The 14,521-nt window shown below is 53.7% G+C and overlaps 1 protein-coding gene across 4 annotated transcripts in view; it reads left to right on the top strand.

Annotated features, from left to right (window-relative positions):
- Nucleotides 1–6,704, top strand: part of EYA3 (EYA transcriptional coactivator and phosphatase 3) — a 31,507-nt gene extending 24,803 nt beyond the window's left edge. For 2 of the 4 annotated variants that reach the window (XR_010468185.1, XR_010468186.1), the window contains 8 exons: nucleotides 12–101; nucleotides 720–778; nucleotides 1,491–1,651; nucleotides 2,498–2,612; nucleotides 4,129–4,250; nucleotides 4,446–4,546; nucleotides 5,118–6,002; nucleotides 6,123–6,704. Coding sequence is in view for 2 of the 4 variants with exons in the window: in XM_065041949.1 (XP_064898021.1) it covers nucleotides 12–101; nucleotides 720–778; nucleotides 1,491–1,651; nucleotides 2,498–2,612; nucleotides 4,129–4,250; nucleotides 4,446–4,546; nucleotides 5,118–5,198 (729 nt within the window). In the remaining 2 variants the exon portion in view is untranslated. Of the gene's footprint in view, nucleotides 1–11; nucleotides 102–719; nucleotides 779–1,490; nucleotides 1,652–2,497; nucleotides 2,613–4,128; nucleotides 4,251–4,445; nucleotides 4,547–5,117 lie in introns of all 4 variants that reach the window. The other 2 variants (XM_065041949.1, XM_065041950.1) reach the window with 1 other exon arrangement.
- Nucleotides 6,705–14,521: the final 7,817 nt, after the last annotated feature.

Here is a 14,521-nt window from a genome sequence, read left to right as displayed (position 1 = left end):
TGTTTTGCCAGGATCCAACTCTGGTGATCGGCTCGGGCCTGTCAATGGAGGAGATGATTTTCGAAGTGGCCGATACTCACTTGTTTTTCAATGACTTGGAGGTACGTGACCGATGGTTTTGGGGACCGTCCAATTCCATGCACGGTGTTCTTGGCCAAATTAAATCCACGTCACTGTTCTGCACTAATCCACAGAAGCCAAATATAAATCTTTGTTTAATCATGTGCTGTGTTATCAGATACTAACGGACACAGCAACACAATCTATATACTGAAGTGTCAAGTTCTCCAGAATGTGGAATTAAATGGTTGGAACTAGCAAATTTCCCGACCGATCTTCTTTGACACGAGTCCACGAATATGAACGTAATTTGCAGAATTTACAGGCCTAGTTTAAAGTTTAGGAAGGCAAAATATGAACAGTGAGCAATTAATTGTAGGTGCATCACTGAAAACAAGATGTTTTTGTTGCTGCAAATAGAAACTTAAATGGAGCTTCCATTTGTGGCTGTGAAGTTAGTGAAGGTGGTAACGCCAGTTACGAAACAGAACACCAAATACTCCTGTGCCGGAAAGGTGGTGATTGATGTGTTAACTTATTGCTGTAGGTGTTGGGTAGTAACGTGAGGGGGTTGTTTTATATCACGCTTTAATCTGAACATTTCAGGATGTTTCTGGGTTCCAACAGCGTGGCTTTATTTTTCTTTGTTTCTTGGGCAGGAGTGTGACCAGGTGCACATAGAAGACGTGGCATCTGACGACAACGGCCAGGATTTAAGGTGGCGCAGTGATGAAATGTGCAGCTGGTTTTTTGGGGGGCTTCCAGCCCCAATGAGGATGGAGCTCAGCCTTGTGCAGGGCATGAAACTTGGAAAAGGGGTTTTTTGGTCCTGGGTGGGATTTCTTTGAAGACCTACAAGTCATTAAGACTTGAGGAATTGTACCTGTGCAGAGGTCCAAGCAAGCATAGAAAACTACAGCCTTTTATGTCTTTACAGACCATCCACACCATGATTCAGCCCAATAAAATACTTCACTTTGGGGTCTTCTTGCTTCTCATTGGATCTTTTCCTCTGGTTCCACGTGGGCCTTTGTTTTGTTCAGCTGTAGACATTGTTTATTGTCCATAACCTTGCAGGTCATAAATCCTGAATAAATCCTTTATTCTCAAAGTGCAAACTGGACTTTATCTTGCAAGTGTTCGGTGCGGGTTGTAGTTGCTTTTCGTATATATGAGCAGAACTTTCCAGCTTAAATTTTAGCAAATCCAGCTTACCAAGTAACATGAAGCAAAGAGTATGTTAAAAATCATACAATCTTATATCTTTTGATAATTCATTACATTTAATGTGTATCTACTTAAGCTAAATGATTAATATTGTACTTGAACTGGGCTCATGCACTGACCTGTGGGTAGTAAAACCGTTGCCGTACAGCTCTCTCGTTACTCTGCCGCCGCAGCCATGTAACAGGTCTGCTTTTCCCAACCAGCAACTACAATTTCTCCACGGACGGCTTCAGCGGCTCGGGCAGCACCGCGAATCACGGCTCGTCGGTCGGCGTCCAGGGCGGGGTGGACTGGATGAGAAAACTGGCCTTCCGCTACCGCAGGGTGCGCGAGATCTACGATAAATACAAAAGCAACGTCGGAGGTGGGTGTTCTCAAACGGGCTTCGTGGTGCCGGGCCCCGGCATTCCTCAGAGCTTTTGCTTTCCTGAGCGTTTGGATAAAGTAACGTTCTCCTGGTGCTAAGCGGGACCCAGTTTCCATGGAATCTAAGAGGGTAATGTCTTCCAAAAGCAAACGCCGTGCCAATCGCAGGCTGTGGTTTATTGCGTGGATGAGAACAGTCAGTCGATCCTGCATTTAAGAGGAAATTTTGGTGCGGTGTCCCTTTGCTGATTCATTTTCTGTTTAGCCTGAATCTTGGTGCTGACACCCCTGGGAGGGGTGATGCTGGAGCAGCTCAGCAGGATGACTCAGCCTGGTGGGTTTTGGGCTGGGATGCCCTTTACCTACACAAAAAAAACCCTTTATAGATGTTTTCTCAGACGTATTTTCTAAGAACCAGCTGTTCACAGATGGATGTCTGGGCTCAGCTGTGTCACTGGAGGCTGGTTTCTCCTGTTGCCTCGAGACAGTCTCAGGTGCCCTCAGTACCGTGTTATTTCATAGAATCACGGAATCATTTAAGTTGGAAGAGACCCTTAAGATCATCCGTCCAACCATAACCTAAATCTAACACTAAACCACCCTAAAACCTCATCTCCATGTCTGTTCAACCCCCCCGGATGGTGACTCCACCACTGCCCTGGGCAGCCTGTTCTAGTGCTTCACAACCCTTTCCATGCAAAAATTGTTCCCAAGATCCAACTTGGCGCAACTTGAGGCCGTTTTCCTCCTTTATTGCGGAACAGGCAGCTCGTAGTGAAGCGCTGGCTCTCTGTGTCGGACCTTCCACGTTCAGCTGGGAACACTCGTATTGTTTTCCTTCCAGGCCTTCTCAGCCCGCAGAAGAGGGAAGCTCTGCAGCGACTCAGGGCCGATATCGAAGTGCTAACGGATTCCTGGCTGGAAACTGCATTAAAGTCCCTGCTGCTCATACAATCCAGGTACAGAACATTGGACATTGCTTTTTCAGCCCTTTCTCTTCTTGGAGCTGTCTCCGTGTGTGATACCGCTGCCGTTTGTCACAGGTGAATAAACTCCCGAGCACGCTTCTCCTTCATCACCTATTGTTAGGAAGGTCCCCTATGCTTGCAAAAGTGTGTTTCTGCCAAAGAATTTATGTTGGAAACAAAAAGCAAAGAAACAAACAGTATCACAGTATCACAGTATCACAGTATGTTTGGGATTGGAAGGGACCTCAAAAGATCATCCAGTCCAATCCCCCTGCTGGAGCAGGAACACCCAGGTGAGGTTACACAGGAACATGTCCAGGCGGGTTTTGAATGTCTGCAGAGAAGGAGACTCCACAACCCCCTGGGCAGCCTGTTCCAGGCTCTGCCACCCTCACTGAGAAGTTTTTTCTCAAATTTAAGTGGAACCTCTTGTGTTCCAGCTTGATCCCATTACCCCTTGTCCTATCATTTTTTGCCACCAAGAAGAGCCTGGCTCCATCCTCATGGCACTCACCCTTTATATATTTATAAACATTAATGAGGTCCCGCCTCAGTCTCCTCTTCTCCAAACTAAAGAGCCCCAGCTCCCTCAGCCTTTCTTCATAAGGGAGATGCTCCACTCCCTTCAGCATCTTCGTTGCCCTACGCTGGACTCTCTCCAGCAGTTCCCTGTCCTGCTGGAACTGAGGGGCCACAGCTGGACACAATATTCCAGGTGTGGTCTCCCCAGGGCAGAGCAGAGGGGCAGGAGAACCTCTCTGACCTACTGACCACCCCCTTCTAACCCACCCCAGGTACCATTGGCTTCCTGGCCACAAGGGCCCAGTGCTGGCTCATGGTCACCCTGCTGTCCCCAGGACCCCCAGGTCCCTTTCCCCTACACTGCTCTCTAATATGTAATTTCCCAACCTATACTGGAACCTGGGGTTGTTCCTGCCCAGATTCAAGACTCTACACTTGCCCTTGTTCTATTTCATTAGAGCTCTCCAGCCTGTCCAGGTCTCTGATGGCAGCACAGCTTCCAGTGTCACCACTCCTCCCAGCTTGGTGTCATCAGCAAACTTGCTGATAGTCACTCTATTCCCTCGTCTAAATTGTTAATGAATATATTGAATAATATTGGCCCCAGTACTGACCCCTGAGGCACTGCACTAGATACTGGCCTCAACTGGACTCCGCACCATTGACTACCACTCTCTGGCTTCTCTCCTTAAGCCAGTTTGCAACCCACCTCACTACTCTATTGTCCAGACCACTCCTCCTCAACTTAGCTGTGAGGATGCTGTGGGAGACTGGGTCAAAGGCTTTACTGAAGTCAAGGTAGACCAGTCCACCGCTCTGCCGTCATCCATCCACCTTGTTACATTCTCATCCCACAAATGACCCAAGAAGCCTTTTGAAAGCAGGACAACAAAGCGCGTGGCACTTCAGCAAGCTGAGCGAGCTGCCCAGCGCGGCACCGCCGCCCAGGGATGTGCTTTTACCAGCAGTGTTCTTCTTCTTCCAGAAAAAACTGTGTGAACATCCTGATCACGACCACGCAGCTGGTGCCAGCTCTGGCCAAAGTCCTCCTGTACGGATTGGGCGAGGTGTTTCCCATCGAAAACATTTATAGCGCTACAAAAATAGGTAAGGGCTTGTGCTGCTTGGGTTTTTACACAGGAAATATAATTCCCCATAGTGTGATAGTGGTGGCTTCTGGCCTCAGGAGCTTGACTGGGTGTTATGCCCTTCCCAATAAGACAAGAATGTTTCTGTACTGGGAAGAGGGGACCTGCCAGGCTTCTGGTACCGTCTGCCTAAGGCAGGGCTGTCTTTCGGCAGGTAAGGAGAGCTGTTTCGAGAGGATCGTGTCGCGATTCGGGAAGAAAGTCACCTACGTGGTGATTGGAGACGGGCGGGACGAAGAGGTCGCAGCGAAGCAGGTGGGTCAGGGGGAGGTTTGGCCTTTGCCACGAGAGATCTTCACTGCACTAAGATGGGGAGTTTCCCGGCTCTTTGGGGTTTAAAGTTTGTTTTACGTAGGATTGCTATAATAAACCAGGATGTTGATGTAGCACATCGCGCAGCCATCAGGTGGGATAACGCAATTTCTCTAAGTCAGGGCTCAGTTGCCGGCAGTCAGATCTATCTACAATTGGTCTGAATTACAAACACAGAGCAAATATCTTGTTTGATTTGGGCAGCCCTGATCAGGTCATTGAGTCGCGCTCATGAAAGGCAGTGAAATGCAGAGACTGCTGCCGGGCCGCCCCGTGCCAGGCTGTCACCTCCGCGGATCCCCTGGAGCCCTGGAAAGGCTTTTGTGGGTGAAGCAGGAGCTGATAGTCAGTGCCGACCCATCATAAACAGCTGCGCACATCAGGCTTCAGATCCCAATGTGCGTGTGCCCGGCGTCCTTCCGAACGGGCTGTGCTGTCACCTGCACCGCAGTGCACCCTGAGCGCTTCCAGCCCTAAAATCACCCCCTAAACCCGACTTTGTCATCTGTTCCAGCACAACATGCCCTTCTGGAGGATCACGAATCACGCAGACCTGGTGTCCCTTCACCAAGCCCTTGAGCTGGATTTCCTGTGAGGAGCCGGAGCAGATCGCTCTGAACCGCCCGGGAAGCAGAAAGCTCAGACGTTTGGGGACTCACTTTTCAGCTCGATGAAGAAACACACGTAACACAAACCGTACAGTAGAACACGACAGCGGGTGGTTTCCAAGGAGCACACGAGGTGCTGTATAAAGAAGCACAAGATGCCGCAGAGCTGGAGCTGGAGGGGGTGACACAACAGCGGGAGTGTTTGTAAGAGCCTTCTCCTTTCTATTCGACTTAGTCGTAGAACCCAAGTAAACACAAAACCTTATTTTTATAGCAAAAACACTGATGGCAGAGCTGAACCTCCCTTGTTTCGCCAAGCTGAAAAGAGCTACTTTTGTTGGTTTTTTTTCCATAGGAAATACTAATGAAAATGTCAAAAATACCTCTATTGCTGTGAAACGCGTCCTCTCTCCTTCCCTTGGGTGTTCAAAGCAGTTAATTTATTACAATGTCCTTATGTTATTTCCTCAACGTGGGATTACTGGAAAATAGCAAGATAAGGGAGTTTTTTCTTGTAGAGGAAATGTGGGTGTTCTGAGTTGATCCCGGTGGCTTCGTGTGTGCACAAGCCCTGTTACCAAGCGGGAGATCATTGGATTCCAGCTCCCCAGGCCGGAGATCCCACCGATTTTTCCCTACCTGTGAACAAGAGATCCAGCACGACGCTGCTGCAGATGAAGAGCCCTCGTCTTGGCTTAGGAACAGTTTGACAGAACTAAATCCTCACGAATGTTACAAAGAAGGGTCTGGTTATTAACCTCACCTCCGCTTTCCTGCCTCCGTTTGGGAGAGTAAGTTCCTTTTAGTAGAATCAAATTTGATTTTCTTGTATTCTTTGCGTTAGCCTGACGACATAGTTAGAAACAAAACCCTTGTTAAGAGGGACTTAATTTCCTCTGTCCTCTGCGTAGAAGCCGCTGCCCGCGAGCAGCGCGACCTCTCGTCCCGTTAGAAACGTCCGAGGAGCAGATTCCTGCGGTGTCACCGCACGGCTCGGCCGAGGGACCTTTGTGCTGCTCGGCGAGGGGTGTGAAGAGACGCAGGAGCCCGCGGGGGACGTTCTCCCGTCTCAGGTGTGTTCTGTGCTGGATCCTGAACATCTCTCATCCATCCAAAGGTCTCGGTGTCCCTGTCAAACAGCCCGTTCGGAGCGCGTCCCGTACCCCGGCTGAACTTTGGGATTCAAACCTGTGCCTTAAACCTCCCACCACCGGCCCCTTTGCTTCCCGAACACCCGCGGCAGCTGGACGGTTGCGCCCGGGCGCCCCAGCGGGTGCTGCGCCTGCGGTACCGGCTTCGCTTCCTCTTCGTTTACTTTCAAATGTTTTAAGGAAATTTTTAAGACGTCAGCAAAATTGGGACTCTTGCAGCCAGTGGCATTTCATACTGATATTTATACGATGTCTCCTTGAATGTATGTAAAGTGCTTTTATAACAGGAGGTTGATGGTACGTTTCTGTGTTTGTTTAATAAAGGTTGTCCTGGCTATTTTATTTCTCTCTCTGCTGGCTGAGTTTGTGATGTTTCCTGGCTCGTGTGGCAGGAACAGCATCTCTGTCCAAGCGCTGGTTGCGTCTGTCCCTGTGCTCTCCCGCTCCCCTGACCTGGTGACAAACCCCAGTGCCTGGGTGACAGTCCCTGGGGTGTCACCAGCCTCACTGCAGCCCCGGGGGCTCTCAAATAGCCCCCGATCCACTGATGCCAGCTGGGCAGGTGTCGGCGCTGGGGGGAGCAGCAGGACCCCGAGCTGTGGTACCGACCCGCAGTGCTGCCGCTGCGGAGCCTTCGCCCGTTGTGGTCTGTGTAATGAGAACTGTCTTTCAAACTGGAAAAAGAAATAATAAAGTCTTTATTTTCTATAGTCAGTGCTTCAGCCTGTTCTCTGACATCCCTGCGGGCAGCGATGCGTCCCTGTGACACCGGGCATGGGGGGCGGTCCCCTGGCTCTGCTGCACCCCGACTCCCCCACCCCACGATCAACATTTGCTGCTTGACCGAGAAAAGCAACAGTCTGGGGGCACAGGGGCGAACAGCCGGACCCGCCGCCTCGGCTCCCAGGACGAGGCTTTGGCTCCGTCCTGCTCGGCAACCGCGGCAAAGGGCACGACCGACGTTTCACAGTATCACAGTATCACAGTATGTTTGGGATTGGAAGGGACCTCAAAAGATCATCCAGTGCAATCCCCCTGCTGGAGCAGGAACGCCCAGGTGAGGTCACACAGGAACATGTCCAGGCGGGTTTTGAATGTCTGCAGAGAAGGAGACTCCACAACCTCCCTGGGCAGCCTGGGCCAGTGTCTGTTACCCTCTGTTTCTGGCCACGGAGAATCCGCGTTGGAAAGGGCTTCCCTGGTCTCGAGGGGGCAAAGCCCCTCACACCCCCTGACCCTGTGCTGCCCCATAACCCCTCCCCAGGGCGCGGGCAGCCCTGGGCTCTCCCAGCACAGGGGCGTCAATGCTGGGAGATCTTTGACCTCAACAGCAGGAGGAAAATCCCAGCTGCAAACAGCTCAGCCGAGGAGGGAACAAGCTCCCCAAGACCCGCATCCACCGCCCCAGCAGCAACAGACAGAGGCAACAAACTTGCTTTTTGTTGTTTTGGGTTTTTTTTCTGAAAAAGCTACTGACAAGAGACAAACGGACAGCGCAGCCGCTGCATGCCGGCCCCGAGCAAACGCCGCGGCTCTCCCAGCAGCGCCAGCGTGCCGGCTGCGCTGGGACCCGCTGGGTGCTTGCAACATCACTCCTGGATTCCACCAGGTCCCTGCAGCCTCCCAGAACAGCCCCGGGGAAGAACCAGGAGCGGGATCCTTGTCCTGAAGGCGCCGAGCTCAGACCGCAGGCTCAGCAGCCGCCCGGTTCAGGAAGCGCCGCGACACCAGCCGGCAAACGGGGAACGGCAGCCAGGCCAGGCGGCGCATCCTCCTGTCCGCGAGGGCCGGGGGGAGCGCAGCTCCAGCTCATGGCCGCTCTTTGGGGTGCAGCCACTTGGAGCAGGCGACTCAGCAGCAGCCCCAGCAGGCAGCAGTGTGGGGCAGCGGGACGAGGTGCGAGCGCTCATCCGAGGGGTCTCTACTCCAGAGCCAGGCCAGGCCAGGCCGCTGTCCACCAGGATGAAGCCGTGATGGATGATGCTGCAGCCCAGTGTCCATCCCGGCGCCACGGTGAACCAGCTGCGGTAGAGGATCATGGCCACAATAGCCCAGTAGAGCTGCTCGGGGACTGGAGACTCCACGGAGTCCGTGCCCTGCAGGCTGGCGCAGAGGAACATCGCCAGGCGCAGCAGCGGGACACGGACGGCCACGCCGTAGGGCCAGGGCAGGGTAAAGAGGGCGACAGCGAGGACACGGGGGGCAGGTGAGGAAGAGGTTCCACAAGAAACAAACGATGGAGGAGCCGGGATCAGCTCGTACCCGTCCTGCGAGAATGAGCACAGGGGCTGGTGTTGTTCAGCAGGGGCTGGTGTTGTTCAGCAGGGACCGGTGGTGCTCAGCAGGGACCGGTGTTGTTCAGCAGGGGCTGGTGTTGTTCAGCAGGGGCTGGTGTTGTTCAGCAGGGGCTGGTGGTGCTCAGCAGGGACCGGTGGTGCTCAGCAGGGACCGGTGGTGCTCAGCAGGGACTGGTGTTGTTCAGCAGGGACCGGTGTTGTTCAGCAGGGGCTGGTGTTGTTCAGCAGGGGCTGGTGTTGTTCAGCAGGGGCTGGTGTTGTTCAGCAGGGACTGGTGGTGTTCAGCAGGGACCGGTGTTGTTCAGCAGGGACTGGTGGTGTTCAGCAGGGACTGGTGGTGCTCAGCAGGGACTGGTGTTGTTCAGCAGGGACTGGTGGTGTTCAGCAGGGACTGGTGGTGTTCAGCAGGGACCGGTGTTGTTCAGCAGGGACCGGTGGTGCTCAGCAGGGACCGGTGGTGCTCAGCAGGGACTGGTGTTGTTCAGCAGGGACCGGTGTTGTTCAGCAGGGACCGGTGTTGTTCAGCAGGGACCGGTGGTGCTCAGCAGGGACTGGTGGTGCTCAGCAGGGACTGGTGGTGTTCAGCAGGGACCGGTGTTGTTCAGCAGGGACCGGTGTTGTTCAGCAGGGACCGGTGGTGCTCAGCAGGGACTGGTGTTGTTCAGCAGGGACACCGTGCAGGTCCCCAGCCCAGAGATGCCGAGGGCAGACCCGGGGGCCGGGCAGCAGCGATGTGACCCGGTGGCTCTGCAGAGCCCGTGTCCCTGCCGGGGACCTGTAGCGATTGGGAACGGTGCACGAGATTCACACAGACAGAGATCTGGAGAAGCACAGAGCCCGGCCGAGCAGGGAGCTGACCTGGGCCGCCTTCTTTAGTCACCATTAACAGTTCATAGGGTTTACAGGTACGGGCCTGGACTAAGGTGTTTACATAAGATGTTTTTCCAGTAATTGTTATTAAAAACACACTAAACTCATATGATGTTTGTCTCACTTGTCCCACTCATTCACAGCCCAGGCCCAAGCACATTCACACACCCCATGCACTTTGGGACGGTTTTCCAGCCCGAGACACCATTCTCACAAGGCTGGGCTATAACTCTTTACAATTATGAGAAAAGTACTTCAAAATAATCTGTCCGAGGCCCTTTTTATGTTATTATGTTAGTATTATGTCTTTGACCGTCCAGATGGTCATGTCAGTATTGATCTTCCTTTGTCATCCAGGTGGCTGGAACCATACACCTTGCTTACCCCCGCAATGGGGACGGTGCTGGCGCAGGGCCCGGCTCCCCGGCTCACTGCAGCGGCACTTGTCCCCTCCCCGCGCCAGGACGGGCGGCAAAGTGCCCCCTCGGTGGGCTCCACCGCACCCTCCACATCCGCATCAGCGTCTCCCCGCTCCCGCTGCTCTCCCGACGCTCAGCCGCTGTGGGGCACGGAGGGGAACGACCACAGGGGTGCCCCAGTTCAGCCCCCAGCGCAGGCTCAGCACAGCCCACTGGGGCACCTGAGGCCTCCCATGGCGGGAAGGAGCGACGTGGAAGGGGATTGACACTGGAGAACCTCGGAGCAAGGACAGAACGGTGTCCTGCAGCCCCCGCACAGCCCGACTGGCCTGTGAGAGCCACCAAGATGCTGGAGGGAGTGGAGCATCTCCCGGGTGAGGAAAGGCTGAGGGAGCTGGGGCTCTGGAGCTGGACAAGAGGAGCCTGAGGGGGGACTCATTCCTGGGGATCAATATGGAAAGGGGGAGTGTCAGGAGGATGGAGCCAGGCTCTTCTGGTGACAACCAGTGACAGGACAAGGGGCAATGGGTGCAAACTGGAACACAGGAGGTTCCACTTAAATTTGAGAAGAAACTTGTTGGGGTGAGGGTGGCAGAGCCTGGCCCAGGCTGCCCAGGGGGTTGTGGAGTCTCCTTCTGTGCAGACATTCCAACCCGCCTGGACACCTTCCTGTGTAACCTCATCTGGGTGTTCCTGCTCCATGGGGGGATTGCACTGCATGAGCTTTCCAGGGCCCTTCAACCCCTCACATTCTGGGATGCTGTGACCACCGTGGTCAGCCCCGTGGAGCTGGTGGCCATGGACTCACGTCCGCCCTCTGAGCCGTGGGAGGCGCCTCCAGTGACAGATGAACCATCATCGACATGGACCCAGCACCAGATCCCGAAGCAGAGACAGAGGGGAAAGCTGTGACTGTGGAAGTGGAGCTGAGGACTGAGGAGACAGTGTTGGGAGATGTGGAGGAGCAGCAGCTGGTCCATAACGTGGACATTGTGGTCTTGGAGGACTGAGTGGGGACGGCAAGTGTCACTTTGGGAAATTTGCTTTATTTTGGGCTTTTTTGTTAAGCATATTTTCCAGCTACCCCATTTGTTTCCATGGATATCTTCATTGTACTGTATTATATATATATATAAATTATTTTTTTTAAACAAAAAAGCAAGAGAAACACTGAGACCTGGACAAGGCTCTGTCTCCATGGAGCGCTGAACAAATCCGCCTGTTTGCAGGGTCGAGCAGAGACTGGATCTATGCCGAACAACCCGAACCGGGAGGGACGGGACGGGACGGGGGCTCCGGCCGCCCTGACCCCTTATCTCAGCTCAGGCGGCCAGAGCGCGGCGGCTGGTGCGCTGCTGTGGCCGTGGGAAGGGGCGACAGCTTGGGGGTGGAACAGGCGCCTCATTTGTATTCTTATTTTCCCAGGGAGGGGAATTCTGTCACCTCAACTGGGATGTTTATTATTATTCTTCTCACTTTTGGGGGAGACGGCGGTAACCCTGGTTTTACTGTCCGCATTGGTTTTACATCTACATTTGCGTGTGTTCGCTCTCTCCGTCCCCTCATGCGGATCGCCCAGCCGCAGAGCCCCTGGCTCCTTCTCTCGGGGTCCCTGGATCCCCATCCCCGGTTCCTGCAGCACTTTCCCCATCCCTGTCCCAGCTGGTGCTGCAAACGCCGTTTGGAGACCCCGAGGTCACTTCAGCCTTTTGCGTAAAGGCAAAATTAAAGAAACCAACTTGAGGTTCAAAGCCCAACGTGCCTCTTGGCCGCCCAGCGCCGCGGGGACCCTTCGGGGTGCACGGAGCGCGTCGTGGCGCTGCTTTTTGGGTGGGCTGGACGGAGCGGGCGGCTCCGGTCACACCGAGCGGCTCCGGTCACACCGAGCGGTTCCAGTCACACCGAGTGGTTCTGGTCACACCAAGCGGTTCTGGTCACACCAAGCGGTTCTGGTCACACCAAGCGGTTCCGGTCACACCGGGGCTGCTCTGCGCTGTCGCTGCTTGTTTTATGGTTTGATTTATTATTTTCCTTTCTTCCTGCGCTCTCTTGGCAGCGTTAGGAACAGGCGGCATTAGGAACAGGCAGCATTAGGAACAGGCGGCATTAGGAACAGGTGGCATTAGGAACAGGCAGCATTAGGAACGGTTGGCATTAGGAACAGGCGGCATTAGGAACAGGTGGCATTAGGAACAGGCGGCATTAGGAACAGGTGGCATTAGGAACAGGCGGCATTAGGAACGGGTGCCATTAGGAACAGGTGGCATTAGGAACAGGCGGCATTAGGATCAGGCAGCATTAGGATCAGGTGGCATTAGGAACAGGCGGCATTAGGAACAGGTGGCATTAGGAACAGGCGGCATTAGGAACAGGTGGCATTAGGAACAGGCGGCATTAGGAACGGGTGTCATTAGGAACAGTTGGCATTAGGAACAGGCGGCATTAGGAACAGGCGGCATTAGGAACGGGTGCCATTAGGAACAGTTGGCATTAGGAACAGTTGGCATTAGGATCAGGCGGCATTAGGAACGGGTGCCATTAGGAACAGGCGGTATTAGGAACAGGCGGCATTAGGAACAGGTGGCATTAGGAATGGGTGCCATTAGGAACAGTCGGCATTAGGAACAGGCGGCATTAGGAACAGGCGGCATTAGGAACAGGCAGCATTAGGAACAGTTGGCATTAGGAACGGGTGCCATTAGGAACAGGCGGCATTAGGAACAGTTGGCATTAGGATCAGGCGGCATTAGGAACGGGTGCCATTAGGAACAGGCGGCATTAGGAACAGGCGGCATTAGGAACAGGCAGCATTAGGAACAGGCGGCATTAGGAACGGTTGGCATTAGGAACGGGCGGCATTAGGAACAGGCGGCATTAGGAACGGGTGCCATTAGGAACAGTCGGCATTAAGAACAGGCGGCATTAGGAACAGTCGGCATTAGGAACAGGTGGCATTAGGAACAGGTGGCATTAGGAACGTTTGGCATTAGGAACGGGTGCCATTAGGAACGGTTGGCATTAGGAACAGGCGGCATTAGGAACAGGCGGCATTAGGAACGTGTGCCATTAGGAACAGTCGGCATTAGGAACAGGCGGCATTAGGAACAGGCGGCATTAGGAACGGGTGCCATTAGGAACAGTCGGCATTAGGAACAGGTGGCATTAGGAACAGGCGGCATTAGGAACAGGTGCCATTAGGAACAGGTGGCATTAGGAACAGGCGGCATTAGGAACAGGCAGCATTAGGAACAGGCGGCATTAGGAACAGGCGGCATTAGGAACAGTTGGCATTAGGAACGGGTGCCATTAGGAACAGGTGGCATTAGGAACAGGCGGCATTAGGAACAGGCGGCATTAGGAACAGGTGGCATTAGGAACAGGCGGCATTAGGAACAGGCGGCATTAGGAACAGGCGGCATTAGGAACAGTTGGCATTAGGAACGGGTGCCATTAGGAACAGGTGGCATTAGGAACAGGCGGCATTAGGAACAGGCGGCATTAGGAACAGGCGGCATTAGGAACAGGTGGCATTAGGAACAGGCGGCATTAGGAACAGGCGGCATTAGGAACAGTTGGCATTAGGAACGGGTGCCATTAGGAACAGGCGGCATTAGGAACAGTTGGCATTAGGAACGGGTGCCATTAGGAACAGGTGGCATTAGGAACAGGCGGCATTAGGAACAGGCGGCATTAGGAACAGGTGGCATTAGGAACAGGCGGCATTAGGAACAGGCGGCATTAGGAACAGGCGGCATTAGGAACAGTTGGCATTAGGAACGGGTGCCATTAGGAACAGGCGGCATTAGGAACAGGCGGCATTAGGAACAGGCGGCATTAGGAACAGTTGGCATTAGGAACAGGTGCCATTAGGAACAGGTGGCATTAGGAACAGGCGGCATTAGGAACAGGCGGCATTAGGAACGGTTGGCATTAGGAACGGGTGTCATTATGAACAGTTGGCATTAGGAACAGGCGGCATTAGGAACAGGCGGCATTAGGAACAGGCGGCATTAGGAACGTGTGCCATTAGGAACAGTCGGCATTAGGAACAGGCGGCATTAGGAACAGGCGGCATTAGGAACAGGTGGCATTAGGAACAGGCGGCATTAGGAACGTGTGCCATTAGGAACAGTCGGCATTAGGAACAGGTGGCATTAGGAACAGGCAGCATTAGGAACAGGTGGCATTAGGAACAGGCGGCATTAGGAACGTGTGCCATTAGGAACAGTCGGCATTAGGAACAGGCGGCATTAGGAACAGGCGGCATTAGGAACGGGTGCCATTAGGAACAGTCGGCATTAGGAACAGGTGGCATTAGGAACAGGCGGCATTAGGAACGGGTGCCATTAGGAACAGGTGGCATTAGGAACAGGCGGCATTAGGAACAGGCGGCATTAGGAACAGGCGGCATTAGGAACAGTTGGCATTAGGAACGGGTGCCATTAGGAACAGGTGGCATTAGGAACAGGCGGCATTAGGAACAGGCGGCATTAGGAACAGGTGGCATTAGGAACAGGCGGCATTAGGAACAGGCGGCATTAGGAACAGGCGGCATTAGGAACAGTTGGCATTA

The sequence above is a fragment of the Columba livia genome, chromosome 26 (assembly GCF_036013475.1).
Source record: "Columba livia isolate bColLiv1 breed racing homer chromosome 26, bColLiv1.pat.W.v2, whole genome shotgun sequence".
Lineage (NCBI taxonomy): Eukaryota > Metazoa > Chordata > Aves > Columbiformes > Columbidae > Columba > Columba livia.
The sequence above is the reverse complement of the archived record's forward strand: the minus strand, read 5'-3'. Positions and strand labels throughout refer to the sequence as shown.